This window comes from Fusarium odoratissimum, assembly GCF_000260195.1.
Source record: "Fusarium odoratissimum NRRL 54006 unplaced genomic scaffold supercont1.24, whole genome shotgun sequence".
Taxonomy (NCBI): domain Eukaryota; kingdom Fungi; phylum Ascomycota; class Sordariomycetes; order Hypocreales; family Nectriaceae; genus Fusarium; species Fusarium odoratissimum.
In genome coordinates, this window is record NW_022158709.1 from 204974 (window position 1) to 232598 (window position 27625).

The 27625-nt window shown below is 48.0% G+C and overlaps 10 protein-coding genes and 1 non-coding gene across 13 annotated transcripts; 7 read left to right on the plus strand and 4 right to left on the minus strand.

The window, feature by feature from the left end:
* The first annotated feature begins 435 nt into the window (after positions 1-435).
* FOIG_11986 (uncharacterized protein) lies at positions 436-2912 on the plus strand. The gene is made up of 4 exons (XM_031212691.1): positions 436-592; positions 652-1235; positions 1285-1653; positions 1703-2912. The coding sequence occupies exons 1-4, from the start codon at positions 526-528 to the stop codon at positions 2378-2380; spliced, it is 1698 nt and encodes a 565-aa protein (XP_031057569.1). The 5' UTR covers positions 436-525; the 3' UTR covers positions 2381-2912.
* A 938-nt stretch (positions 2913-3850) lies between these two features.
* Positions 3851-4610, plus strand: FOIG_11987 (uncharacterized protein; the record flags this gene model as incomplete). The annotated part of the gene is made up of 2 exons (XM_031212692.1): positions 3851-3971; positions 4057-4610. 2 exons carry the CDS (start codon positions 3851-3853, stop codon positions 4290-4292), a joined length of 357 nt encoding a protein of 118 aa, XP_031057570.1. The 3' UTR covers positions 4293-4610.
* Positions 4611-5769: 1159 nt separating this feature from the next.
* On the plus strand, positions 5770-10639 carry FOIG_11988 (uncharacterized protein). Of its 2 annotated transcripts, XM_031212693.1 has the most exons (8): positions 5770-6410; positions 6655-6733; positions 6819-7294; positions 7356-7540; positions 7598-9459; positions 9511-9686; positions 9737-9860; positions 9909-10639. In XM_031212693.1, exons 1-8 carry the CDS (start codon positions 6321-6323, stop codon positions 10115-10117), a joined length of 3201 nt encoding a protein of 1066 aa, XP_031057571.1. In that variant the 5' UTR covers positions 5770-6320; the 3' UTR covers positions 10118-10639. The 2 variants fall into 2 exon arrangements, with proteins under 2 accessions (XP_031057571.1, XP_031057572.1); XM_031212694.1 differs by lacking the exon at positions 5770-6410 and having other exon boundaries at positions 6501-6733.
* A 343-nt stretch (positions 10640-10982) lies between these two features.
* On the minus strand, positions 10983-12211 carry FOIG_11989 (uncharacterized protein; the record flags this gene model as incomplete). Its single annotated transcript, XM_031212695.1, has 3 exons — positions 10983-11224; positions 11394-11445; positions 11672-12211. 3 exons carry the CDS (start codon positions 12209-12211, stop codon positions 10983-10985), a joined length of 834 nt encoding a protein of 277 aa, XP_031057573.1.
* A 273-nt stretch (positions 12212-12484) lies between these two features.
* Positions 12485-13382, minus strand: FOIG_11990 (uncharacterized protein; the record flags this gene model as incomplete). The annotated part of the gene is made up of 3 exons (XM_031212696.1): positions 12485-12536; positions 12586-13283; positions 13338-13382. The coding sequence occupies 3 exons, from the start codon at positions 13380-13382 to the stop codon at positions 12485-12487; spliced, it is 795 nt and encodes a 264-aa protein (XP_031057574.1).
* Positions 13383-14260: 878 nt separating this feature from the next.
* Positions 14261-16580, plus strand: FOIG_11991 (IMP-specific 5'-nucleotidase 1). 2 transcript variants are annotated; one of them, XM_031212698.1, is made up of 5 exons: positions 14261-14463; positions 14552-14587; positions 14643-14893; positions 14943-15248; positions 15295-16580. In XM_031212698.1, exons 3-5 carry the CDS (start codon positions 14824-14826, stop codon positions 16110-16112), a joined length of 1194 nt encoding a protein of 397 aa, XP_031057576.1. In that variant the 5' UTR covers positions 14261-14463; positions 14552-14587; positions 14643-14823; the 3' UTR covers positions 16113-16580. The 2 variants fall into 2 exon arrangements, with proteins under 2 accessions (XP_031057576.1, XP_031057575.1); XM_031212697.1 differs by having other exon boundaries at positions 14738-14893.
* Positions 16581-16793: 213 nt separating this feature from the next.
* On the plus strand, positions 16794-16887 carry FOIG_11992. Its single transcript has one exon. It is a non-coding gene; the product is annotated as a tRNA-Glu (tRNA).
* Positions 16888-18141: 1254 nt separating this feature from the next.
* FOIG_11993 (uncharacterized protein) lies at positions 18142-20283 on the plus strand. Its single transcript, XM_031212699.1, has 4 exons — positions 18142-18360; positions 18412-19061; positions 19111-19590; positions 19644-20283. The coding sequence occupies exons 1-4, from the start codon at positions 18147-18149 to the stop codon at positions 20199-20201; spliced, it is 1902 nt and encodes a 633-aa protein (XP_031057577.1). The 5' UTR covers positions 18142-18146; the 3' UTR covers positions 20202-20283.
* Positions 20284-21234: 951 nt separating this feature from the next.
* Positions 21235-22643, plus strand: FOIG_11994 (uncharacterized protein). Its single transcript, XM_031212700.1, has one exon. The coding sequence runs from the start codon at positions 21279-21281 to the stop codon at positions 22131-22133; it is 855 nt and encodes a 284-aa protein (XP_031057578.1). The 5' UTR covers positions 21235-21278; the 3' UTR covers positions 22134-22643.
* A 933-nt stretch (positions 22644-23576) lies between these two features.
* FOIG_11995 (uncharacterized protein) lies at positions 23577-25457 on the minus strand. Its single transcript, XM_031212701.1, has one exon. The coding sequence runs from the start codon at positions 25403-25405 to the stop codon at positions 23966-23968; it is 1440 nt and encodes a 479-aa protein (XP_031057579.1). The 5' UTR covers positions 25406-25457; the 3' UTR covers positions 23577-23965.
* A 175-nt stretch (positions 25458-25632) lies between these two features.
* Positions 25633-27169, minus strand: FOIG_11996 (uncharacterized protein). Its single transcript, XM_031212702.1, has 3 exons — positions 26318-27169; positions 26080-26267; positions 25633-26028 (listed from the first exon to the last, which is right to left on the minus strand). Exons 1-3 carry the CDS (start codon positions 26783-26785, stop codon positions 25800-25802), a joined length of 885 nt encoding a protein of 294 aa, XP_031057580.1. The 5' UTR covers positions 26786-27169; the 3' UTR covers positions 25633-25799.
* Positions 27170-27625: the final 456 nt, after the last annotated feature.

A 27625-nucleotide genomic window follows, 5' to 3' on the forward strand; every position in this document is an offset into this window, starting at 1 on the left:
TGCCCCTGGCTTTGTTTTTTATCTAATCATTTGAAAGGGTTTGCGAAAGCAAGAGAATCAAAGGAACTCGGACCAATCAACCGAAATCAGATTAAAGATAACTCAGAAGAAAACCCGGTCGCCGCGAAACGCCTTGGGACTTTTTGACCTGCGAGTGGAAACGAAGTATACCTATTGACGTTGGGGTCTGCGTCACCCTATCTACCAGGCAGCAAATATCGAGAGTCTTTACGAGGGGGGCTATTGTGACGGCGCTGCTGATTCCGATTCAATGAAACCTACAAAAGTGAACAATGCATCATTGACTCGGTACCTCATGTTGTGTTCTGACTGTTCAGGCTGTTATTCGATTTAGGATCCACCTGCCACTGCTCACGGAGCTGCCAGTGCCAATTAATGTTCCCATTTAACAATACAACTTAACTTTATCGTTCTAAGAAGTCTGTAGGAAAAGCAATCTTGATAGAATCTCCTTCTTGCATACCTACATATCGAACTTTTCTATGTCACCACAATTCGGACACGATGGATAATACTGCGAGAACCAAGCGCTGCGGACTTTGCGGCCTGCCCGTGGAAGAACCAGACCCAGGTATATTGTCACTTTCTTTCAACTTTGAAGCGGGAATCTAATACTGATGGCCATAGCAGTTCACGACGGATGTGAGCAGATGGACATAAATCGCGGCTCAGGCGCGTTGCAACGAGTCTTGCTCTTTGGCTTCGAGCCACCAAAAATGAAGCAAGAGCACGCTAGAATCACGAGATGGGCAGAGGCAATGATTGCTGACGGACTGTCGCTTTGTTTCGCTCAGGGCGAAACAAAGGCTGAACAGGAACTCAGCAGGACGTCAGAAGTCCTGCGAAGCATTGGCCGATATTTGGTCTCACACTACATAGTGAGGGAGAACGAGTCCATGCTTCGTAGGGCTTCCCGTATTACTTTTGTTCTGAGGGGCCAAGTTAAGGTCACCTTCTCTTTGTTTCAAGGACGGAAGTACGTTGCGTCTGTGTCGAACGGTCAGGAACAGAAGCCAGGCAACTCATCCGGGCTGTTTGCACTTGATCCGGGAGAAACGGCGCATGTCGTCCACATTGCCGAAAACCATCTCGGTGTCGTTAGCCTGGTAGTTGCTGACTTAGACCATGCCTTTCAAGCTGAACAAGTTGCTGGAGTATGGTGGAGAGCCATCTACATCCCATGTGGAAGATGCTTGATCATGGCAACTAACGATGTAAGTTTATAACTCACGACATGAAACCCACTATCTAATATTTAAACAGGGGATCAAACTTCGGAGCCTGTCTCCAGTAAGCCCTTGCGCTTTCTGCACGGCATCGTGGGGACCTCGTTATCATCAGATCGCATGGCCCTTCCCAACCCACCACATAGCGATCCGTTGGGTGGGAGAACCACGCTCGTATCCGGCGCGAATGGCACCTGTCATCTTGAAAGAGTCATCTATCGGTATATCGACTTATTGGGAACACACAACCATGGCAATTCACAGTCATGATATTGACGAGAAGTCCCTGGCCCTTTACTCTCGGACAGGTGGCGATGCAGCTTGGATTCACACCCCCTTCGACGACAACGAGGCAATTACCGAGATCTGGTGGGGAAGCATTGGCGGCAATGGTGATGCGATGGGTGTAAGTATCTCATATTGTTTCATGTTGCGAAGTGACTGACAGACTATAGCTTCGGACCAGCAAAGGCCGAGAGGTCTTCCTAGGCTTCGTGGGTGCAATCCCAGACCTTGACTGGGAACTAGCATCTACACCAGCGATGGATAACTACCGAATTTACTACGACTCCATGTCATCTATGGGTATTGGTGGCTTAGCTTTCGAGGACCCCAGTCCCGTTGCTCAAGGCTTTCAGCCCTTCGACCCTACCACCATTGTACCACCAATGCCGGACTTTCGGTATTGTGTCGAGCCCTTCTTCTTTTCGTCCGCCAACCTACACAATCTCTCCAAAATCAAAGTCTGCCAAATTCCAGACAAACGTGGGATCTCTGGTCTCCTTCTCACGTACAAAAACGGCCACAAGGAGGCTCTTGGTGAAGTACGACTGAACTGCCTTGAACCTCCCATCGACGTCGGCAAACAGGACCGGGTCTGGTTACGCTTTGAGTATGATCCCACAGGAATCATAGATGAGCATCCTCGCTTTGTCGAGATCTCCTTCTCCCCCATTAAACCTATTATGCGCGATGGAACAAATCCTGCAGTTATCGGCATCAACTGTCTCGAAGTTCTCTTTACAGATAAATTGCACTGGTGGTGGTCATCCCTCCAGTGTCAGGTTTTCTACGACGGCCAGGGCAGCTTACAACCACGAGATGCCGAGAAATGGCTCCTATTCGACGACTAAATAGTCAAGTCCCTCCACTATCAGGAACTGTCAAAATCGACAGATATATCCCAACAATACACTCATACCTATCAAGGCAAGTGGACTAGCATATAATACTTCTACCTACTTTTTCACCCCAAACTCGCCCGCCCAATCGCTATTTGGAGTCTTCCGCCCACTACTATCAATTCATGAAGACAGCTGTCTCTACACACACCACACAGCCCCTCTTTCTACCTCCAGTTGTACTACAGGAATCCAAACCCCCATGTCGACGTTACTTAGACATCCCCAGACCGGGCTTGGAACTATTTTACTACAAAACACGCTACTTACAAACCTGATACTATCGTAGCGCTGCAAGACGATCCCAAAGGGGACTCACTATAGACAGAACAGGCAGTCAATTCGGTTGGTTATCGCCAGAATTTGGAGAGACCAGTACTACAGTAGTTGCACACTCTTCCATCGAGTGGAAGGAAGATAGACGCAGTATAATCCTGTCTTAGACCGAGAGTAGCCCAACTGAGATGATTCGTTACTACCAGCCTTGACTAATTTATGTCAATGTTTTTATATACGATACATTCAACCAAGCAACCATCGCCACATGATTGTTACGCAAGAGAAATGGGCTGCCTCTATCGTATCAATTTAGATGCTATTTGAGTATAGAAAAGAGTCTGCAGCAACTCGACTCAAAAACCGGTACTCCCCTTTGTCTTTCGTCAGTAATGTCTGTTTCTTTAGATTTCATCGCTTTATTTTATGCATATCTTTTATATATATCCTGCCCACGATACGATAGTCAACTCCTTGTGTTTATAACCGTACACAACCCAAGGAAATGGAAGCAGACCGCATTGATTACTTGTTTGCTTTTCAGTAAAGTAATCCAGTAAATCATTTGATGATAGTATATAAGAACTGTGGGATCGTTTCAATTGTATAAATATCTCATACATCAGGCACCACGGCAACTGTGATGGCTCCAGTCTGAAAGCAGGCCTGGGCGAATGGCCTCAGTGACAGTGAACCAGCGAGACATGGTCGGAATCACGACTTTCTAAGCCATAATTTTAGTCAGAGCACATATACATGTACACGAAGGTCACGGCGGCCCAGAAAGTCGTGATCCAAATGCAGCCAAGCTGTTTACTGCATTCGAAGACGGGGAGAAGTTGTTGGAGGTCTGGGTAGCCATCACCCAGAACGTTGTCGGCGGTCTTGGGGTAAGCTCCTTTCAACCATATCCAATACCCACAGTAGAGCTAAGAAACTGGAACAGGTCCGCACAAGTAAAGGTAGAGAAATCTGCCATGCTCACGCTACTCGACTTCACGAAACCAGCTGGGGGCTAGCTGACCATTTCCAAGGGTCAGAAAGAACAATGTACTACGGGAGTGATGCCCCAGTAGGCGTTGGTGCCATCGTTTTCGCAGTCCCCCCCCCTCGAGGCCTTGAAGCCAATTTGACCCATTCTCAACGATGTCTCCGGTTCCCAGCTTCAGACACCTCATTGTGCACTTCTTTGGAGGCTCTGTCGACCTGGCAGGCGTTGTTGAGGCGACCTTCTGTCAGTTGGAGCACAAGCCAGAGATTATCTCCAGTATGCTGTTCTGCTTTGCAGGAAGTCGCCAAGAAGCATTGGGCGAAGCGCGCCTTAGCTGACTGCAAGAACCTATGCTTCTTAGGGGTGAGGGTCGAGAAGAAGTCATGTACCTCGAGTTCGGGTACGATCCCACTGGGGTTGTACCTGATCACCCGAACCTCCTCGACGCGCGCTTCACCAGGTGACGAGCCTCCAGAAGATCTCAACCCAGAGAGTCATCCCGATATCACAGGTCATAGGTTCTTGGAGGTGTCGTGGGAGGGGAGGGCTAGCCTCGAACCTCGAGATGCCGCAGCGCGGCTCGAGTTCGGTGACTAGCTCTCTCTGAGGAGCTGCTTGTACGTTATGGTATTGAGGTTGAAGATAGTGCTGCAAAAGCATACGGGAGTTTGACAGACAGAAGAATTGAAAGGCGCCATGTTTGCAAAGCTTCTACATCTGCGCTCAGGTGACTTTCCAACCGCATGAATGAGGTTAATGCCAATGCAGCCAATCCAATGTCTCACAGTAGCCTCTTCCTGGAACTATTGAGCCGCCATTAATTCATGCAACGGTGAAGAGTTGCCGCAACTGAATGTCAGAATACGGAGCTGATTCTGCAGACTTGAATCATGTCATGCTTCATGTAGAGAAGTTTCTGCCCTTGAAATAAAGAAATGACGATCGTGACGTCTCAAAGGCCCGCTGAAGAACCGACAGATTTGGAGTTTCTGCATCTAAGCCAAAAGCGGTGAGAGAAATGGCGGGGCACTAGTGATTATGGTGTTGGACCCTGCAATTTGACTGGTTTTTTTTTTTTTTAATTTGTTTTGCCTATTTTGGTTGTTTTGTTCTGTTGTTTCGGTTTTTTCTCCTTGTTGTTATGACAGTCCTTGTATCGTGGGGATTTGTCAGGTTATTACGGAGTACAGAGCATGAGATAAGTGAATCCTTCAGATGGACCGCCGGTAATATCAGTGACATGCCACCAAGTGCTAGTAATTTCACCTCGAGATAGTACCTTCTTATCTTCCGGGCAAAGCGGTTGTTGGCCTTTCTGAATTGAGACATGCCTGACCCGACCCTACCTAAGAAAGTGATCATCCATTTTGCCATGGATGACCTCGTGTATTTCTCGTGGCAGACTCGTGCTGCTCTGCGAGGTGCTGTGGATGGGTTCGGTGCTTACGGTACTTGACCCAATCGCCAAGGTTTGGTGCGTCGGTAGGTACCACGATCATCGGTTACCTGGAGTAATTGGATTGCTTTGACTCGGAGGCTTGTTTGGTTGCGGTGTGTTGAACATAAGAACGCTTGCATTGATGAGCTGCCACAATTGGTATTGCCTTGGATGTTATGTTATGTTATGTTGGGTTCTGGTGCATGCATGCATTCAGCTGCCTGTCATTGTGACTTTCTGTTCATTTTCAATGGTTTTGACTTTGTAAGCAGTGAATGTGTCTCCCTTACATCAATCAATGGCTCTTGCTGGGCAGTGAATGAGAGCCCTCCAGTAATTGGGCTTCTATCTAAACCACCCGTTGATCATCGTCTTGCTTCGTCCTTTGATGCCTTCATCAGACAAACGTTATAGCGAGAACGTTACGATATCAATGCTCGTCATACCCGCAGAAGAAAAGAAGAGAGAGAAAAAGAGAAACAGATAGACCCACCTGCTACCAAAAAGTGTGCGCGTGTGTTTTTTTTCCCCCTCCTCCATCCAGTTCATTGACTTCATTCGACTCCGTCCCGACGCCGTCTCCAGCTTTGATGAAAGCTTCCGCCGCCGAGTGACCGAATTGTGTCCCACACACAAACCCGCACCGCGTACCGTACTTGGCCTGGAGCCCTACCCGGCCCCAATCAGAACCCCCATTTCCCATCTTTTCGAGCCCCTGGGCACTCGCACACACGGACGGCCCTGGTGGTACTTTCTGCCGACTACAACTTTTTGGGCCTCTGGCATCGTCCATCGGGACCTAATATTTCAGCTCTTTTTCAAGGAAAAAGCACCAAGAGAAATAAAAATCTTGATCAACAAAAGTCACTGTCGCGTTCCCAGGGCGTCGACTTAATTCAGCACAGCACCTCGCTCGACTTGAGACTGCTTCTGCTTCACACCGTGGCTCCTATCTAGCCGTTGGACTGTGGACTAAAGTTAGCTGGCCTGGCCTGGACGGACTTGCTTGTGCTTTTTCTTTGGGCGCTTTTTGGGTTGTCTCTAGATGCCCCGCCATCCGTCGCTCGCCATCCTTATCCAGACCTGACAGATCCTGATTCCGCCTCTTTCGTCCGCCTTTCTTCCAACCTCACACTCCCATCCCCTTCGGCCTCGACGTCGACTTCTCTTCATATCCACCCTTCATCATGGATCCCGCCGCTGTGAGGTCCTTGCTCGCCACTAGCTTGGACCCTGATGCAGACAGTCGAAGGCGTGCTGAGCTTCAGTTGAAACAGGTGCGTCCTGCGTTTGTGTTTGCGTCTTTGGTCGAGGTGGTCGAGGGAACTCCTTTGTGCTTGGGTATTGGTAGGGAATCGGCCAGTCATCAGCTCTGCTCTTTGATGCGATGGCTGGCTGGCTTCTCTTCCCTCTACTTTGGGTTTCCTTCTCCGACGCCTCTTCGTGCAGCTGTGTCCCTTGCGCCAGCCTCCAATTCCACAAAGAACTAAGATGCTAATTTGTTCCCGTCTACCTCTCTAGATTGAAGAACAGCCCGGATTTCTCGAATGTCTGCTCGATATTTTACAAGCCGAACAGGAGGCTAGTGTCCGCCTTTCGAGTATGTCTACCAACTCTCGTGCCCTCTATCCAGCCTGTTTGTGCGCTCCCTCATCAGTTCACTTTCTGACCAACTTCCACTCCAGCCGTGATTTATGTCAAGAACCGTGTCAATCGCTCATGGTACAATAATGAGGGGTACTCTCCCGATCCCCCCACCGCTATAATCCCTGAAGAAGAGAAGGCTCGTGTACGAGACCGCCTTCTGCCAATTCTCGCTACGTCCGAAACCCTCGTCCGCCAGCAGCTCATTCCCGTCCTCCAACGAATCCTCCAATATGACTTTCCCGCTCGTTGGCCCAAGTTCATGGACTTCACCGTCGAGCTTCTAAACACGAATAACCCCGGTTCTGTTCTTGCTGGTCTGCAGTGTCTGCTCGCCATCTGCCGTGCGTTCCGCTATAAATCGACCGACAGCGATGATCGACAACACTTTGATAAGATTGTGGAGGCGACATTTCCCCGTCTTCTCGCCATCTGTAACGAGTTGGTGAACCAGGAGAGCGATGAGGCTGGTGAGATGCTTCACTTGGCCCTCAAGGCCTACAAGCATGCGACATGGGTGCGCACTCCCCTGGATATGATATATTTGCTCATGAGCCACGTATTGACCTTGTTCGCAGTTGGAACTCTCGCCTTCGCTACGTCAACGTGACACCAACATCGCTTGGTGCACTGTTTTCCTACACACGGTTTCCAAGGCTTGCCCCGCCAATGCTATGCAGGGTGATCAGCACGAACGTGAGAAGCATCACTGGTGGAAGGCCAAGAAATGGGCTTTCTTCAACCTGAACCGCCTCTTCATTCGGTAGGATTGCTTACATCTGTCAAATGTCAGTAGTCTTGGCTAACATGTAATCTACAGGCATGGCAACCCTGCCAGTCCTGGTAAGGGCGAAGACGCACTTGCTTTCGCCAAGGACTTCACCGCGAACATTGCCCCCGAGATCCTCAAGCACTACCTCCAAGAGATCGAGAAATGGGTTGCCAAAACCTCTTGGCTCAGCCGACCCTGCCTTTCCTATACTCTGGTCTTCCTCGACGAGTCTGTACGACCCAAGGAGATGTGGACACACCTCAAGCCTCATCTTACGAACCTTGTTACTCACTTCGTTTTCCCTGTTCTTTGCCTTACCGAGGAGGATGTCGAGCAGTTCGAGGATGAGCCCGACGAGTACCTTCACCGAAAGCTTAACTACTTCGAGGAAGCGTCTGCTCCTGATGTCGCCGCTACTAACTTCCTCGTCAACCTTACTAAGAACCGTCGCAAGGAGACCTTCGAGATTCTCAAGTTCGTCAATGCTGTTGTCACCGAGTACGAGCAGGCTGCGGATGATCAGAAGAACCACATTGCCAAGGAGGGTGCTCTGCGCATGATCGCTACCCTGGCACCTGTTATTCTGGGCAAGAAGAGTCCCATTGCTGATCAGGTCGAATACTTCCTCGTCCGTTATGTCTTCCCCGACTTCACCAGCCCACAGGGCTACCTCCGCGCTCGTGCTTGCGACACCATCGAGAAGTTTGAGCAGCTCAACTTCCAAGATCAGAACAACCTCCTTACTATCTACCGACACATCCTGGATTGTATGGCCGACCCTGCTCTCCCAGTTCGTGTCACAGCCGCTCTCGCTCTCCAGCCTCTTATCCGCCACGATGTCATTCGAACAAGCATGCAGCAAAACATTCCCACGATTATGCAGCAGTTGCTCAAGCTTGCCAACGAGGCTGATATCGATGCGCTCGCAAACGTCATGGAGGACTTTGTCGAGGTCTTCGCCACTGAGCTCACTCCTTTTGCTGTCGCATTGAGCGAGCAGCTTCGAGACACTTACATGAGAATTGTGCGCGAGCTTCTCGAGAAGGAGAGCAAGGTTGGCGATGACGGTGAGCTCTACAACGAGTATGACGACAAGAGCATTACTGCTCTTGGTGTCCTGCAGACCATCGGAACTCTGATTCTCACACTCGAGAGCACTCCTGACGTCCTGCTCCACATTGAGGCTGTCCTTATGCCCGTCATCAAGGTTACCCTGGAGAACAAGCTTTATGACCTCTACAACGAAGTTTTCGAAATCATCGATAGCTGCACATTCGCTGCCAAGTCCATTTCTCCCACCATGTGGCAGGCCTTCGAGTTGATTCACACTACTTTCAAGGCTGGTGCTGAATACTACCTCGAGGATATGCTGCCTGCTCTGGACAACTTTGTCCAATTTGGTGCTCCCCAGCTCGCTCAGAAGCCCGAGTACACTCAGGCCCTTTACTCCATGGTCGCTGATATGTTCACCGACAGTATTCAGGGAGGTGTCGAGAGGATATGTGCTTGCAAACTGGCCGAGGCCATGATGCTTAGCTTGAAGGGCCAGATTGATAGCTGTGTCGAGGGTTTCATCAACATTGCCATGAGCATCCTTGCCAACCAAGACGTCAAGGTGAAGAGCTACCGCATCCATCTGATGGAGATGGTTATCAACTCGATCCACTACAACCCACTTCTCACCCTTCAAGTCCTTGAGAACAAGGGCTGGACAAACCGTTTCTTCAGTCTCTGGTTTGGCAGCATGACTTCTTTCACCCGTGTTCACGACAAGAAGCTTTGCATCGTTGCCATCTCAGCTCTTCTTAGCCTGAACCCTGAGCACGTGCCATCCAGTGTCTCTGTTGGCTGGCCAAGATTGCTTCAAGGCATTACTGAACTATTCCGCTCCCTCCCTGCCGCTCAGAAGAGTAAGTTTTCTATACCCTTAGTGCCATCGAGTCACAGCTAACAGATGACAGATCGCGATGAGGCTCTCCGTGACGACTTCCACCTCGAGTCCACTTATGACTACGGCGAGGAAGATGAGTGGGATGACGACGAGGCCAACTGGAACGCTGAGGAGGAAGAGGAGACAGGCGAGACTAGCGAGTCTAAGGACGAGAGCACTGCTTACCTCAACTTCTTGAACGAGGAGGTATGTACAATCCTACGCAGTGACTATGATATAACGCTAATGAAACAAAGGCCCAGAAGTTTAGCCGAGCGATTGATGACGTCGAGGAGGACGATCTTGGCGAGGACTCTGTTCTGCTCGAGTCGCCGCTCGACAAGATTGAGCCTTACCAATTATTCCGCGGCACTTTAATGAGTGAGTCAATCTTGTACACGTCGTTAACAACACTGCTGACTTTGATAGAAATGCAACAAGAGCAACCCCAATTCTACAGCAGCTTGGCTGGACACCTCACAGCTGATGATCAGAATGTGATTCAGTCGGTAATGGTCAAGGCCGATGAGATCGCGGCACAGCAGGTGCAGCAAGCCCAGCAAGCTCAGCTTCTCGCTCAACAACAGGCTGCTGCGATGGCGGCCAACCTCAGCGCCCCTAACGGCGGTGCCAGCTAAAGGATGTCGTACACGTATCACGAGTGATCTGAGTTATTGGAGTTGTTTCTACCCCCATTTTGTTATATCCCTTTCCTCGTTCATGTCAGGGCAGGAGTAAAGATTCCCCGGAGACCAAGAAATGTGTTGAGCCCATACCAAAAGAAAGAGATTTAGAACGTGCAAACAATGATGAGCCCACCTACTGGAGGACCCCCTTTCCAAAGAGTGCCGTGGGTATGATTGGTATAGGGGAGCTGGATTACGAAGCAGTTTACGAGGGTGTCTTTTTGGCGGGAAATTTGTGCTGAGGAGAAATGTGAAAATGAGCCGACGACGACGAGACTGCGGATGAAGCGAGCAAGAGGTTCATTTGATTCGAGGATGCGAGCTGAGATGGGACGAAGATGATAGTCATGAGACAAAAAGGAGAGGTGATCTCTTGAGCTGAGCAGTCACAGTTAAAAGGTAAACAAACAAACAAGTAAATACAATCGATAGTTCCATCTTTGGTTCGAAGTCATCGTTCATCCTCACTCTGCCACATGATCATAGAGACAACTATCCTCAGACGCGCTGAAGGGGTGAGTATGCCTCTCTCCCAGTGGTACAACGCAGAAACATTGCCTGTAACCACAATTGGAGATGATAAAAAAAGGGAGAGATAGTTAAGTTCGTGATGTTGAATGTGACAGAAGAGAGTAGACTGGTCTCGTACTATCGGTCAAGCAGGTAGGTTCGTCGAATTTCTCCCAAGACTTGAGGCGGTCTCTCATATCCCGTGGGCAGTCAAGAATAAGGGTCCACCCTCCTCTCTCAAGTAAATTCCGTCATTTTCTCCTTGATCAGGACACTCACAGAAATACACTCCTCCTTCACACCCTCTTCAATACTCTGTTAAATAAGAGGTCGTGGTGGAACCGAAGATGGATTTCCAGTTGTGGGCGACAGAATTATAGCCTGTCACGCCGCCGGAGCGGTTGAGACCTCGGGGAAAGACGTAGATGGAGAGTTCGAGTCTTGTACTTATGTCGAGGGAGCTGCCGGCGAGGAATTTGTGTTTGTCATTGGGGTCATCTCGGATGAGTCGTACGTAGGCGAGGCTAAGGGTCACACAGGAGGAGACATCTGTAGCAAGGTCAGTAACTGAGGCTGAGGAGGGACAGCTTCTTCTTCTGACGGTGAAGCATTGGAAGGAATTAGTATATATAAATGACGAACGGCCCCTGATATTTCGTGGGGTTCGCGTACAGTGTTTCAAAGATTGGTTTGAAGTTATCATAAGTCTTGTACTTACCGTTAGGAATCTCGGCAGGGTATTCAGCGAGTTGTAATTGTTTTCTCAGGGCCTACTGACATACTACGACCTGTAAAGCTGTAGATCAATATTGGTATTATTAGTTGTGGCAAGACGGTTGTGCCCTCCTTGGCACAGGAATCAACCGGCTCACAAGTAGATAGGTTTCGATGACTGATTTCTGCGTTTTTGAGTATTTAAGACTGAGCAAAGCCGAATGTTCAATCTTCACGAAACGTCTCTTCAAGTTAGGTCACAACATCCTTTTCATTTCTTACTCGCTCGTTCAGCTGCATCCAGAGCTGTCTTGATGACCTCGTCCAAGAATCTCTCATTCTCGATCCCCACACTGATTCGTACAAATGCTTAACAACACCATACTCCTCAGCCCATTGAAGCTCGTCGTAATGCGCGAAGAGCGTATATGCACAACCTAGAGTGAAGTTGGTCCCCAAATTTGGCCCTTTTGCCACATCAAGAACGTCGTGGAACGCGATGGCAGCTGCTGGAGTCTTGAAACGAATAGACAGCAGATATCCATACCCCTTTCCTGGACGTTTGTTTTTCTCGTAAAGTTGTTGTGTCGGGCTTCCCTTGGGATAATAGACTTGCTCAACCGAACTGTGCTTGCGAAGTATATCTGCGATGTGTTGTGCATTTTGACTGGCTTTGATAACTCGCTCTTCGAAATCTGCGCTGTTTTTCTCCATAACAATCGTATCCAGCGGAAAGTTGGTGTTGATATAACGATCCTTTAATCGTCTCTTTATATCCCAATGGGCTCCGCCGTTTGGATTCAGGCCCACGCTTCCTCCCATGACGTTGCATCTCCCACTAAACATCTTTGTCAAGCTTGTGCATACAACATCGCAATGTGAGATAACGTCGGCGTTTACCGATGTACCGACTGTGTCATCAACCACGAACAACAAGTCGTATTCGTCGGATATCCTTTCTATTCGCTCTAGATCGACAGAGCCAAGGAGTGGGTTGCCAGGGAACTCTGTAAAGAGGGCCCATAGCTGCAGACCTGAGGCCAAGTCTTCTTCAAGAGTTTCTAAGTCGGATTGTGTAGCGTCATAGAGTTTACACTAGTACCCGTGGATCTTGCTTAAGACTTTGAAAGTATAAACATACAAAAATCTGGATTCGTCGTTAGTCTGGTCAATTATCAGGTTTGTCTTTGACGTACCCGAAGATCGCAACGGTCCTCTTTGTCGCTGTAGTGTAAAGGCTGATAATATCATGGATATGGCTAATATCCGACATGCCGGTGGGATATAATAACACATCACTCTTCTTCAACTTGTTGTCTTTGGTACTAAGCGAGTCTGCAATGCGTTGTTGCATGGCAATCTTGGCCTCTTTGGCCTCAGGCAATTCCCGGCCCCGATTCAAAAAAGGGGCATTCTCTAGCCAATACGTCGCTCTTCGACTCGAGATACCATAGCCGGCATGTTGCCAGAATGCTTTGGCCTCTTTTTCTCCTTGTTGAGGGTAAATGACCACATAGATTTCGTTCAAGTCACTTCCGTTCTCTGACTTTTTCACAGGACGAATATTACCGTCGAAGCCAACCACGAGGACGAATGCTCTCATTCGCTGCCTTTCTAGATATCCTTGAAGATCTTTGGCACAGCAACACGCTGTTAGTAGCATTGCCGATCGTCCGCGCTCTTTCAACGACTGCCTCAGCTCGTCTCGAAATTCGGTTGTAAGAAATCTTGAAGGTAACTCAGAAGTCCATGTGAGTATTCGTTCTGCGAGTTCGTCGACGACAAGAGGGACGAAGAATCGAGGGTATCCGTTCTTTAGCTGGGCTATGAGTTCGGGGTCTCTTTTAGCCCAAGCTATATTGTCTTCCCATATCGGTATACAGACACTGACGCCCTGTTAAAGCTTGTCAGTATAGTGAGATTTGGCGATGTGGTCGAGGTTCATTACATGCTTGTCTCCTGATGGGAGAGAACTCCCAAGCTTTACCCTCATCTCCCCACAATATTTTATCGACGATAATCGATTTACAGTATTCGGATCTTGTTAAGTTGGTCTTATACTGTGCTTCGCCTGCTGCCGTCGTCGAGTTCACGGTAACATCGCCATTGTTAACAACATGATGAAACGGGACGAGAATAGGAAAGAAGCATGACCAGATACCGATGCTTCATGTGCATTTTTGCCACGGAATTATACTGATTTGGGGGCGTTTCACCGCATCAGGTTTTGTGCCGGCGATTGGCAATAGTTTGAGATATGCATAAATACCCGACTTTCGTGAGCCACTATAGCAATGAGGGCCAATGTGGACGATTTACACATTGCCGATCTGCAGTGAGATTACAGTTATGCATAGGCTATCTGTAGATCCTTTAGGCATTGGTATGGCTTCTGTCAGCCGCATATAATGTGCCATACTTTGCTGCTTGTGAGTTAATGCTCTACTGGCGTTGACTTTTGGCTGTGAATTACAGTTCCTGTGTATCATCGATATACCACTTAGAGTGCCATACGCACAAAATCTTAGCCAGTCTTTAAAAACAGGCTCAATCAAGAATAATCTTTCGTAGCCCATAGACTCATCGTATTAGTTCATCATGCAAGAAGGGAAAATGGTGAAACTCCTGCATAGTCTAGGGTATCCCAGTTGCAGTGTGGGAGATCTCATCAATGTGAATGCCGTAATGCAGGAGAGATTGACAGAGGTGTACCATGAATATCCCGAACCAATCAAACCGATCGTCCCCTACAGCTTTGGGCTATCTTAGCGGTCGGCGTTCCCCGCTCAACGCTGCGGCGGCTCCCGTACGTCACCCGGATTTGGAGGTAGGGCAGGTACGACGAGGTCTAGATTACAGTACCTCCTCCTACTTACCTAGGTCAGGCAAGTGCAGGTCACACCGTCTCTCAACCCCCCTCATCTTATCAAAGACAAACAACGAACAGCAAACAACTTCTCCTCCTTTTCTTCCCTCTTACAAATTCATCATCCTACAAAGTATCTTTTACTCCTTCAACATCAACTGAAACCTTGTACCAACTGCAACAATGACAACCCGTTACCGTGTCGAGTGTAAGTTAAGCCGTCAATAACCCCACCTCAAGCCTCCCTTCTTGTCATCCAAACACTCATGGTTACACAAGCTCACAATAGCAAACAGATGCTCTCAAGACACACCGAAGAGACCAATTTATTGGTATGTTGGACTCTACTTGTCCCAGATATCACGAAATTAATTACACACTAAACAGTCTCTCTGATTCATCATTTTTCCATCTCATCCCCGCATCCCATGTCCCACTATCCACGCCTCACATCAGACTCAGCCAGCTAACTCGAATCGCAGAATGGGTCAAGGGTCTTCTAGCTGTTCCTTTCGTTCTCTACTCTCAGCCCACTGGCGTTTTTGGAGATGGACCTAGTGTTACTCAGATGGCCGAAGAGGCTCACCGCCGTTACGCTGAGATTATGCGTGACGTTGAGCTCATGATTGATGATCACAGTAAGCCTTCGTACTCACCTTCATAGCAAACATATCTAATTCCCAAAAGTTAGCCGTCAGCAAGATGATACCATGCTCCCGTCCAAGTTGCGGATGCTGATTCCCACTGCGGGCCCTTTCTTCACCCGCCTGCCCCTGGAAGCAGCTTTCAAGTATCAGGACAGAAAACGGTATATCTCATCACGAAGATTTGTTGCTCCATCCTTCAACGATGTCAGACAGATCCTCAACTCAGCCCAGTCCATGGCTGTAACAAATGGATCACTGCAGTTGGCCACGTTTGATGGTGATGTGACCTTGTATGACGATGGGTTCAATCTTGAGCCATCGAGTCCTGTGATTCCCCGTCTTCTCGGTAAGCTGGTGCACAAAAGTCGAAACTGCAAACTAATGTCTGTCAGACCTCCTACGAAAAAACATCAAGATTGGTATTGTCACGGCTGCTGGTTACACATCTGCCGATCGCTACTATGAGCGCCTCCATGGATTGCTTGACGCAATTACGGAGTCAACTGATCTGGATCCTATTCAGAAGCAAAACATCGTCATCATGGGAGGTGAAGCAAACTACCTGTTTGAGTACTCACCTTCTTCGCCCTACAAGCTCGCTCCTGTCCCGCGCACTCAGTGGCTGACACCCGAGATGGCCTCATGGTCGGATGCTGACATTACAAGATTGCTGGATGTTGCCGAAGGTGCCCTTCGTGACTGTGTCAACAACTTGAACCTGCCTGCCATGATCATGCGCAAGGACCGTGCTGTCGGTATTATCCCCAAGACGCCAGGTACTCGCATCGCCCGTGAGAGCCTTGAGGAGACTGTTCTTGTTGTTCAGCGCATCCTGGAGCTCAGTAGTCTCGGATCCAGCGAAGAGCGCCCGACCAAGCACCGACCCAACTCTCCTCCAATTCCACCTTCAGTGGCGAGCCAATCACGCCGCGTGCCATTCTGTGCATTCAACGGAGGTAATGATGTGTTTGTCGATATTGGTGACAAGAGCTGGGGTGTGACTGTTTGCCAGCAGTGGTTTGGTAGCAAGGAGAATGGTGGCGCCATTCGCGGAGAGAACACACTGCACGTAGGCGATCAATTCTTGAGTGCTGGATCAAATGACTTCAAGGCGAGAAGTGTCGGAACAACAGCCTGGATCGCAAGCCCAGCCGAGACCGTGGAGCTGCTTGACGAGCTGGCTGATCTGATGCAAAAGAAATTGTCCTGATTGCAAGTAGATTTGGGCTTTCTGCATGAGAGATCTGTCTTGGGCATATTCTGATTCTCAATCATGCCGGGAGTAGATTGGCTGTTGTTCGAGGAGAGCCTCGCGTATACGTGGACCTTTGCCTTTGATTGTGGCATCGGCAACAAGCCCGTCTACCTCCTGGCAACACGGGAGATTAATCCGCGTCGACTTGTGTTCAGACGAATGACAGAATTTGCTGACGGATTAATTACTTACTTGGCCTAACCTATCCCAGATATCATGCTGGTTCTAATCAGTCACATATCTTGATTAATCTTTGAGCCGGGGATAATGATGGGATCAAGATCAGTGAACTGTGTTTATTTCTGGGAATAATCTATGTTGGAGTTTGATATCTACTAAGACTTCTAAATACAAATACCCACTGGATTTCACTCTATTTTGAACCTCTTTCACCATTGTCATTCAAATAATGCCAACCTCTCCGATGCTTTAGCAGGTGTGCAAGATTACAATTTCTGATAAACCATGCATAACATATAGAAACATGATCATACTGACTCTCCACATCATCACGAGACATAAGACTTTGACATTTGACAAATATGACGATCAAGAAAGAACCTGAGTCTAGAAGCTCCTAGCAATGTATAGGGATCATATCACAGAATAACAAAGCTTTTTCTCAACCAATTAGCGTCCGGTATGGTGTAGTGGCTAACATTTCGCGCTCTCAACATATAGCTGAGGGATCAGTTCCGCGGAGCCCAGGGTTCGATTCCCTGTACCGGAGTTTCTCTTTTGCATTTTTGACCTGTTGGTCTGTAATATTCATTTTCTATCTAACACCGAAATCTTTATCGTATTGGAGTAGAGCTATACGATGTCGGGTTAAATATGGTCTGATACTGACCGTCACGAGGATATCAAACAACAACACCAACAGCCATCCATATATGCAAATCATGTCAATCAGATACCATTCATCAACGCATGCATGAGAAGTCCGTCTTCCTGCATCTTTTCAGATATAGGAAGTAACTAGCACTGTCCAGTGCTGCGTGGTCTGACTACAAAGCTTCTGAATGTTATCTACCTATCTGTTCACGCATACAACTCATTTCATTCGACGTACCAAGCTTGGGAAACATCTCAGTATACTCAGTTCATTTGTTGCAATCGCCCTCTGAAAGTAGCAACATCGAGACACTTCACGCTTTCCAAGAGTCATCACGAAAGAGTGGCATGCTCCTTATGTGACAACGGAGATTCCTTCACCCAGGAGTATGGCTTCACGGCAGCTCGTGCAAGCATTAAAGCAGTCGATATTCAACAAGTAATACAAGTCCTTTGAATTTGTCCATAATGTATTCGAAACCTTGAGAGCTCGGGTGCGATGGTTATAAATCTGCCACTTCCTGTTCCAGCTCCAATACAGACAAGAAAGAGCCTGTTCACAAACTCGCATGAGCACAATAAGATGCGGGTTTCCTCAGTGGTAGGTCCATCCCTGACCCAGTGGCATTATTGGGGGGGTTCTTCCCAATGGAGTGTTACCACGGACGAAGGTCCGGTTATAACCAGTCTTGGCCATGCCAGCCGCATATTAGCCAAGATTGTGACACTCAAGAAGATACGGCAAGCAAGCAAGCAGCGAACATATCGTATCACAATCGGCTATTTGAACCAACAAGAGACAATAACTAGGGGAGTGTAGTATCAAGTTTTGAAGAATTACGTGTAAGATAATAGTACCTATGGACTGCCCAGTAGTCTCAACGCATTCTTGTGAATGGGGGCGTAAGCTTACACGTATCGCGCATGTATACATTCGCCTTGGCAATGGTGCACTGTTGAAGTAGGTATCAGGCTATATAGCAAAAAGAATTCCCCTTATTTCTCATTCTGTCTTATTTCTTACGTTGGACAAATGAAGCCACGTGATATCATCAAATAGTCTATCCAATTCAATTGCTGTAGTTCAGCTCAGGCTGGTTGGCTTACTTATACCCAGTTAGCTCCCTTCAGCCTCAAGCCACTCGTATCTCCTTCATGGACTACACCGGAGGACTCAGCTCTGAGGAAATCCGCCGAATTGATCGAATAATGGATTTGGAATGGATGGAATTCGCTGAAGGGTGGGAGTGGCATGCACTGAACTATGTTAATCCTCTTCCTCCTATGATACCTTATCCCTCTTACTGTGTCAGTCGTCGATGTGGATGGTGCCGCTTTACGATTAAGCCCGGCGACCTCATCACAGCCAGTCAGTTCCATATTCCTCCAACGTCAAGAAACAATACTAATTCTCTGAAAGGAGCATCTGGTGGCACCGAAACAGTTGCTTTTGAATCGTGCGATTCCTTCAACGATAACAAGTTTCGCGCAACTTTCAGGCGCTGCACAAGTGATCACGAATCATGTGCGACAATCGGGTATCACGTTGAGTGCTCCGAGATAGCTTCATCATTCGGTCTTGATAAGAGAGCATTTGTGCAAGTTGCCCGATATTCTTACGAGCCCTCAGTTCAAGAAGATGAGCGGCGACGGGAGTGGATTTTGAATCACTTACACCGGATCATGAGTCAGAAGTTCGCAGATCTACCACCAGAGATACTGTTGATGGTGAACAAACATTTAGTCCTTCATTATGCGATATCTTCGCTGTCTCGTGTCTCCGAGTCGAGTCAATGCACGATTGAGCCATTGAAGGATGTATGGGCCACTCATCTCGACCTGGACGGAATTGAGTATGTAGCTTCCTTGTCGAACACGCCGCAGCCGGGAAGTCGACTACTCTGGAGAGAGTTTCAGGGTCAGGAAGAGAATCATATTTTCATCTCAGAAGATCATCTCGGCATCCGCCAGATCGTTAATGATCCTGGAGCTGTTACATCGGCACAAGGTAGTTCAGGCTGGTGGCGAACACTCCCGATCACCAGCAAAGTCCTCTCATTCTCAGACGATGTAAGCTCTGCACCTTTGATCCACAGTTACAGTTCTAATGTCAAGACAGGGCCTCAAATTGCGCAGTTTCGCTGCCGCTCCGTTGAATCCCACCATTTGTTGGCCGTATCCTATGGCCCCAGATGCGTTGAAGAGCATGGCTTACCACGTCACAAAAGACTCATCTTCAAGTCTTGGTATGACTATCGAAGCTCGCATGGTGGCCTTGGAGTTCAACGAGCCTGAGATCACAGGATATTCTGCTTGTTGGTATAAGGACCAGCTGGTCGATCTTCACACGCACAAGACTGAAGAGTCCTTGGCCTTTTATCGTGAGCTGGACGAAATGGCGAAGCACAAGTTGGCCAGGAAAAAGTCAGATGATTCGACCGCAAGTTCATCCCCTCATTGGACTTACCATCCGTTGAATCCCGGTGAACGTCTTGGACAAGTCTGGTTGCGCACAAAGAAGGAAGCAGACGAAAAGGATACGTCTGAAGACGAAAGACGACCAAAGACATCAGATACTGCCAACGAGACTGCGGTAGTGGTAAGACTAGACACACCGTAACCCACTTGAAGCTTGAAGCTGACTCGTATTAGCTGGTCACCAATCAGTCGCGAACGCTTACCATGGGAAGAAGCAGCTCACCACACAGCGAGTGGAAATGCGTAGCCAAAGAGTCGCCGGACATTCCAATGCTAGTCTACCTCAGCCCTCGTCTTGACGGCATTTCTTTGCTCGCATCGCCAACTGTAGAAGGAAGCGACAAGGATCCCTTGCCAGCAGTACTTGTTCCCGGATCCGAAACAGATCCAGTTGAGACCTCAGAAGTCTCGCTCGATGCTGTTAAAGAGGTTCAGATCTGCAGAGAACAATCTCAGAAAGGGATCAGTTCGATATCCGGCTTGTTGTTTCGATACAAAGATGGAAGCCAGGCATGTTTTGGGAGATTTCGCTTCGATCATGCGAAAGAGGTTCTGTCTGTTGCCGATTCAGTGTGCTTCTATCTCGGTACCATATACTTGGATGGAGGTAACCGAGTCTTGGGAGAATTCTGCTTGTCGAAGCCAGAGTATGAGGATGAATCTTTGGAGTGGAAGAGTACTCTGTGGAAAGGAAGTTTCCCACGGGAGATAATGCTCATGATGGACAATTAAATGAGTGTGCTGAATATGCAATGATTGACAAGTAAATAAACTACCAATATCTGTTTAATTTTATAAGAACCTGTCTCACTAGTCTCTTTGGTCAGTAACGTGAGGCGAACGCAGGCAGAGAGAGAAGTCAGGGGGGCCCAAGAAGAATACCATATTTTGACCACTTGAAGTGATGAGTTTAAGCAAGTCTAGCCTAAGCTATCTCAAATTGATCCTAATCCTTATGATGATATTTCCTTAACTTATAGAAGTTACTGATAATCCTACCCAGAGAGGCCTAACTATAGCGGTTTGCGCTTCTGGCTGCGCTTCTGGATATCGTTCTGGTTTTTAATAACCACCTAGACAGGGTTCGTTTTATAAAGTTTGGCTACAGCTCTGTGAAGACTTGCTGAAGATATTTGAATTCTTATTGTTGTGTTAACGCTGGTATGCTATGTCGTTATCGGCAAGTGGTATCCCATTATTCTCGCTGAAATTATTTGCTTTTTGCCGTATTGATAGAGTTGCATAGAGAATGTTCATTCCTGGCTCTTGTTCCACTGATCACTTCAGCTAAGGAAGGATAAAGAAAAGAATATCCCGTATTCACCAAGATAGATGATCAGTAAAGAATCTAAATATCTCTTTACTAAACCTACCATTATAAAAGCAAAGAAATCGTTTGCCATTTCTGTAGACACCTAGTATCGGTTCTCGCATGTTTGTGATCATAGTGATAAAGAGCCGCATATCTGTGATCAAAGTGATGCGGGGCGGGAATGTGGCTCTCTCTGGGGAGTGTTATAGCCCGTCGTGTAATACCCTGGGGGAAGGGGGGGATCATGGTAGTGGCGACTTGTTGATAATCTATGACTGGTAGGTAGTAAGAAGATTTTGCCAACCATCACAGTACCAAAATACGCGACATTCTTGGTGTCAGATCAGCTTACAAGGAAAATCTCCATATGTTTCTATTATTATCAGCGGATCATTGATATCAGAATTGGGTACAATCACATGTTGGAAGCTCGAGATGTGCGTGTTACAATTACGTCAATTGCTCGTAAACGGTGTCTCAAGGTTAGCCACAGCATAATGACAGTGAGACAGCAATGGCTTTCCCTTATATCAATGGTTCATGCAACTCAAAGATCATCTATTGATGCTGCTCCCGCTATTGGAATTGGTGTCTGCGTTTCTTCGATTAGAAATAAAAGTGCCAATGTCAACATGGTTGAGCACCACAACGACATCTCACAGTCTACGCCCAGCAGACTTGGCAACGATTATACCAAAAGTACTTTTGCTAAAGCATGCTCAGATCATTCTGAAACCCCATCTGCAGCAATCGTGAACTCCAAAGACGAAAAGCTCAGCCCTCTCCAGAAACACGTTCAATTCTGGGACCGCGACAATGACGGCATCATCAACCCATGGGACGTCTACAATGGCTTCCGCGAGCTCGGTTTCGGTCTCTTCTTCTCAACAGGCTCTCTTCTCATCCCTATCTTCTTTTCATATCCAACACGGCTCGGTCATAGTTGGCTGCCTGACCCCTTGTTCCGCATCTATGTCAATGACATCCACAAGGCCAAGCATGGTTCTGATACAGGCATCTTCGACTTTGACGGGAACTTCAGCCCCCAGAGATTCGAGCAGATGTTTCAGCGGTTCGATACCTCAGGTGAGGGAGGTTTGACTGCTGGTGACCTCTGGAGATTATGGGCGAAGGATCGCTGTGCGGCGGACCCAGCTGGTTGGACCTTTGCTTTTATGGAGTGGTGGACATCATATGTGCTTCTCCAAGAGGATGGGGTCGTGAAAAAAGATGACCTGAGAGCCTGTTATGACGGAAGCCTGTTTTGGAGGATCAGAGACGAGAGAGAGAGAAGCAGCGAGTACATGGGTAGAAAGAGCTTTGGCATGAGAAACTTCTTTGCTTCAATCTAGCAGGCTCTCGAAAAACATAGCCTCAATTCCTTCAACGAGATCGTCTACAAGCCCCATGGAGTCAACTAGATAGCAAAACTAGAGAATACTAATCTTCCATCAAATCTGTGAGTTGGTTATCTCAAGCCCCTACTAACGTTCGAGAGAATCGTCGAAACCTCAAACAGACTTTCGTAGAAATGATCCGGGAGACCTTTGTCGGAAGCCAAGAGGTTTTCGATAACCTCATCAGCACGACCAACTTGAGCCAGCGTGTTGTGAGTGGTTTCCTGTAAGAACGTGATTCGTGTTTCTGCATCTAAATGCTTCTCTCTAAGCATTTGGATATGGCGTAAGAGTCTCTGCCCTCGGCTTGAATCTACGGGTTCTGAACCTTGCCAAGGGTACCGCGTCCGTGTTGAAGTTGGCGAACTAAAACCAAGACTTTGCGATTGGGCTACAGGTGATGGCATCGACTTCTGAAAATAATGGTTGTCTGATTGAAATTCCTGTGCAATAGTTGAACCCAATAAAGGTAAGTGAGCTGTGTATTTGCATGGGCTATCGTCAACGCTTGAAACTGAGTATTCGTTACTGACGAATCCTTTTCGCCCAAGGTAACGTCGCATGTCCATTTGGAGTCCGGCCTTGCCATGCATGTTATTTGAACGCATATCTAGAGGCATTCTCTTCGCTTTATCGTTTGCAGACTCTGTCTGCCTCATGCTCCTTGCTTGTCGATTCAAGTCCACTTAGTTGCTATCCTTTCCTCCCTCATTCTCCCGGGTCGGCGCGTGCAGAGGAGAGAAGTTATCATCATCAACCTTTGTGTCAAGCACTTCGAGATCCTTGCACGAGATCTCAAGCGGAGAACTCGAGGCATTCAACACATAACGCGAACGAGTAGGTGGGATGTCCCAAACGGGTGTCACCACCAATTGCTGTCCCTTATAGCTCATAACGAGACACTGCTGAGGATGTCGAGGGTGGCGATGTGTTGGTACCGGGAGAGGGGGCTCTGCCAAAGTTATACAGAACGAGGAGATAAGACTGATGCAAAGAGAATACGAGCATATTACAAGTCTTACATCTTGATAGGACACTAAACACAACTGCGTATGCCTGCAGGACAGGACGGATAATGACTGGCTACTCCTTACATAACGCATATCACTTACTATGCTGTGCTGCACCAGAACAAGACGGGGAACATCATTAGTAACCACAGAACATGGAAGTCGTAAGCTGTGCTCAGCTCTTAATGCGTGTCATATACACATTGCGACTCAATTGTGATGGTTGATCTGGAGTAACCACGGTCTTTATGAAACGACTGATTCGAAAGTGATATCAGAGAGATAACTTTCTCCTGTATTATTACTTCACTGAAAGCACTTGCTCTCTGGAACTTATCGAAGACATGGAGGTGATATTACGACTTTTCGGGGCCCCGATCATAAAGTAAGTTGGGAGACTCTTCGATTCCCATGCACTGGCTGACCGATCACAAGGGCGAAATATGAGAGCAAGTCTTCCATGCTCGATGACCTGTCAATCATCTGTGATTTGGATCCCCAAAATGATGACTATTATGTAAAAAGCACACCACGATCGTCACCGGAAATCCAACCACCTCGCCCATCATTCAGTTTGTGCGGAATCGGGTCTCAGTTCTGTTGAGTGCTCTTGGGGATCGGGAAGAGAAACAAGAGGACATGGCATGGCATGACAGGGTTCATTGCCTCTACTCATACCTACACTGCCTAACGACTGGCTCTCAACTAGCAAATTATACGCTTTTTCTACCGATGACTCTTGTATGGATCCTCAGGGTTTCCCCCAGCATCAGAAGCTCACTTCTTAAAGGGCTTTGGTGTCCCTGACTTTTTCAATTCCTCCTCTGTCTTCCCTGTCTCCTCTGCCTCGCGTTTCCACGCCTCCGCAAGGCTGGCCTTTCTAGCAGCACTTTCCTCTGGCGTCGACGGAAGACGGAGCCTCTGCTCGAGCGGGTTGCAAGGATTCCTACCAAAAGGGTGTCCCTTCGATATTATATCCTTCCAGGCATACAACCGGCGGAGAGCAGGAGATGCGTCTACGTGATTTGCCCCAAGCCATGCCGCGAGCGTCGCCCTGGCAAGTCCAAGTACATACTTCTGCTCAACCTTTTCCTCGTAGGTAAGTTGATTAGAGCCTAACAAAGACACTGGGATCAACGGGACGATCGATCCCATGTGCCCTTTCTTGTTTACCCCTTGGGGCTTCTTCTTTGTTGCGCCTTGTTGCTGGGAATCTTTGGAATCAGACGGCGCCAGCACGCCAAATGGCACCTCAGCTAAGCCTACGTATACCTTGCGTTGGTAGATTTGGGCGAACACCCCAATCATTTTATACCGATCAACCATTGTTATGGTCATGTATTCCTCCTCGGTCGGCGGGTGGTCGGCGGCCAAGATGTGCCAGGTTCGCAGTGGTATTAGTTTCATAATCGCTGATGCCCATTCCGAGGCAGATTTCAACTTGAGAATTTCCTCCCACTGGTCGGTCTTTGGCAAGGTCATGAGTGTTTCGACAATGTGTTCCATACGCTTTTGCACTTCGTCTTGCTTCGCTTCGAATACTGCGACTCGCTCTGGGGTAGCATCCATTGGGTGTTGCCATGGAGTTCGTGGACGACTTCGGCGCAGGATATCGATTCCCTTCCGTTCTTGAATCTGTCTGAGCTGGCCCCTGACACTGAAAATACTTCGGTCCATCCGAATTGCGATGTAGTCCAGACTGAATATTGGCCGTTTAATGAACCCTTCGAGCTGGGCCAATTCCTCCTCGGTCCATGGCCTTCCTTTCACCTTGGGCTCATCTCTTGGGTCTGAGGATAGGATAGGAAGATCTAGGGTCGGGGCATCACTGTCACCGACGTCTTGGTCTCTGGTAACATCGTTGTCTGCTTGAGTCGATTCGTCTTTGATAGGCGCCACATCATCACTCGTCTCGTAGGAAGTGTCGAGTTTGGTACCCTCCTCAGCAGCAATATCGCTGTTGATCTGTGTTGATTGGTCTGACTTCGCATCGTCACCGGCGTGAAGAAATCTTGGTTGCTGGAGAGAGAGGAGGCGAATTGGGCTAGGTTGTCGTCTAGAAACCGCGAGTGTGTTTCGATGTTGACGTAAAAGGTTCAAGGAAAGTCTACGGCTCGCGTTTGACAACTGATACAAGGAAAATGATGCCATTTTCGAGGGAGCTGAGCAAGACCTCGTCGCGTTTGAATTCAATGGCGATAGTTGGAAACGGTGCATAGAGCAGAGCTAAAGGTAACACGTGACATGGTTTTCACGGATAAGACCATCTTACGGCTACCAGCCATGCGTGCCATTTTTGCAGAAGGTCTTATTTTACTCGCTCGAAACAAATACTGCTTATATATGCAGCACTAGTTACTGGTTATTTTCCGGTGCGGTCATGCGCAAACAAGCTCGTTAATTCAAAGATGTCGATGGCGGTCATAAAGAACCCACAGCGACAGCTTGGGCACAGCTAAGGAGTATACATCATGCACCACAATGGACATTTAAAACAGCATAAGGTATGTTGATATATTCCCCTTGAAGCGATAGGTACGTAATGTCGTGTGATCTAGAACTAGACCATTATTATTATGCAACATCTGCAGCATCCATCTCAAGCGAGAACTTAGAGAGAAACACATCCATCCGCGCTGTCCTCAAGGAAGATACCACCGTAAATAAGTCCCTCGTTCAAGTTGGCCTCCTGGAATCCAGAGTTGGCAACATCATCGGTACCAGTGGGCTTCTTGAGGATACCAATCTGGAACTGTCCCTGGCCAGTCAAATTGCGGGCGATGGGCTGAGTGGCGACCTTGAGAGGCTTGCATCCCTTGGAGTAGTAGGCTTGGATGGTGCTGCGATTGTTAGCTACGCTCTTCGTGCTGCGTTGCTGGTAGGGGACTTACTTCTTCTCGTAGTTGAGAGTGATGGCAAAGTTCTGCCACACCTTCTTGAGCATAGGAGTCTCCCAGAGAAGCTTGAAGTCCTGGTCGAGAAGCTTCCAGGTAGCAGCAGTGCCGTTCTGTCCGATGAGTTGACCAGCCTGGAACTGGAACTGGTTACCGGAGAAATCGGCCTTCTCGTGCCAAACATTCTATCCTCGTTAGCATCAACAACGTCAATTATGATTCCAGGTATGCTCACCAGGTACTCATGGCTAAGGTTGAGAGGGCGCTTGTCATCCTGCATAATGCTAAAGTGCAGAGTCTTGACGCCCTCAGATCCAGGGCTGCCCTCATTGCTATCCTTGTTGAACTGCAGACCAGCGCGCCTGAAGCCAAGCTGCTTCATGAAGATACTCTTGTCGCTGATGGTGACCTCAAGGGGGATAGTACCAGCCTCAGTATCGAAGCGCGACTTAGTCTTGGTCTTGGGAAGCTGAAGAATCTCGGACCAGGAGATGTTGTTTCCCTTGACGAAGCCGGGGTTGTAAGGGTTCCAGCCGCCGCCATTCGCCGTGTCGAAGTCGGTCAGAGAGGCATTGGCAGGGACTCGGCCATCGAAGACGACGGGGCAAGTCTCGCTTGCTCTGGCAAGAACCTGAGAGCGTTGGCCGAAGGGAGTAGCAGAGACCACGGAGGCCAGAAGAGTGATGAATGCAGCGGTGCGCATGGTGAACGAGGGAACGATATATAGGATTGATAAATGAATGAATGAATGAATGAATGAAATACAAAGAAATGAATGGATACTAGCCAGTAGTAACTTGAAGACAAAATGCTACAGAACCAGGCATATTACGATGCAACAGCGTCTTAATATACATCTTGACAAGAACCTTTTTCAGATCGGGTAATTCGGTAGGTGCTCCGTTTCAGGCCATGTTTGTAATCTTGTGTACGCGGCAGTTGAACAAGACATCCCACTTTGGGAATGAGAGTCGGTTATTCCACCCGTAAATTTATATCTGCCATTGGAGGAATTATTTATCTGGACAGTTGACGGTGTATCTGAAACGTTTTCCAGAAGCCAGAGAAACTTTAACTGGGCGCAATAAGCTTAGATCCTAATAAGGTTTAATTAAGGAACCGGAGCCGGGTTGTAGCGGACTTCCGATATTTCGACGATAGTTTCAAGAATAGAACACGGGGCAGATGGTGGATATATTCTTGAGACGAGATAAAAACTTATTTACTCTATGCTGATGATATGTTAGAAAGTTCCTAGATCATCTTTGGACGAATCTCCGACGAGCGGAACTCCTCGGAGAGAGGACAGTTTACCTCCTCCACCAGCTCCGGGACGAAGCGGACCCACCGTCGGCCGTGCTCCATATTAAATGCCGTCCATATCGGCACTTGAAAGCTCTTGGCTGCCGAAAGTACCCATGAACAAGGGAAGTCCATATTAAAAAGTATATCAGGTATCATTCCATTTTAAGCTTACACAAAAGTGAGCGCTATCATTTTCGCATTCCTACGATTGACGGCACGGCAAGTTTATTCTTCTTCC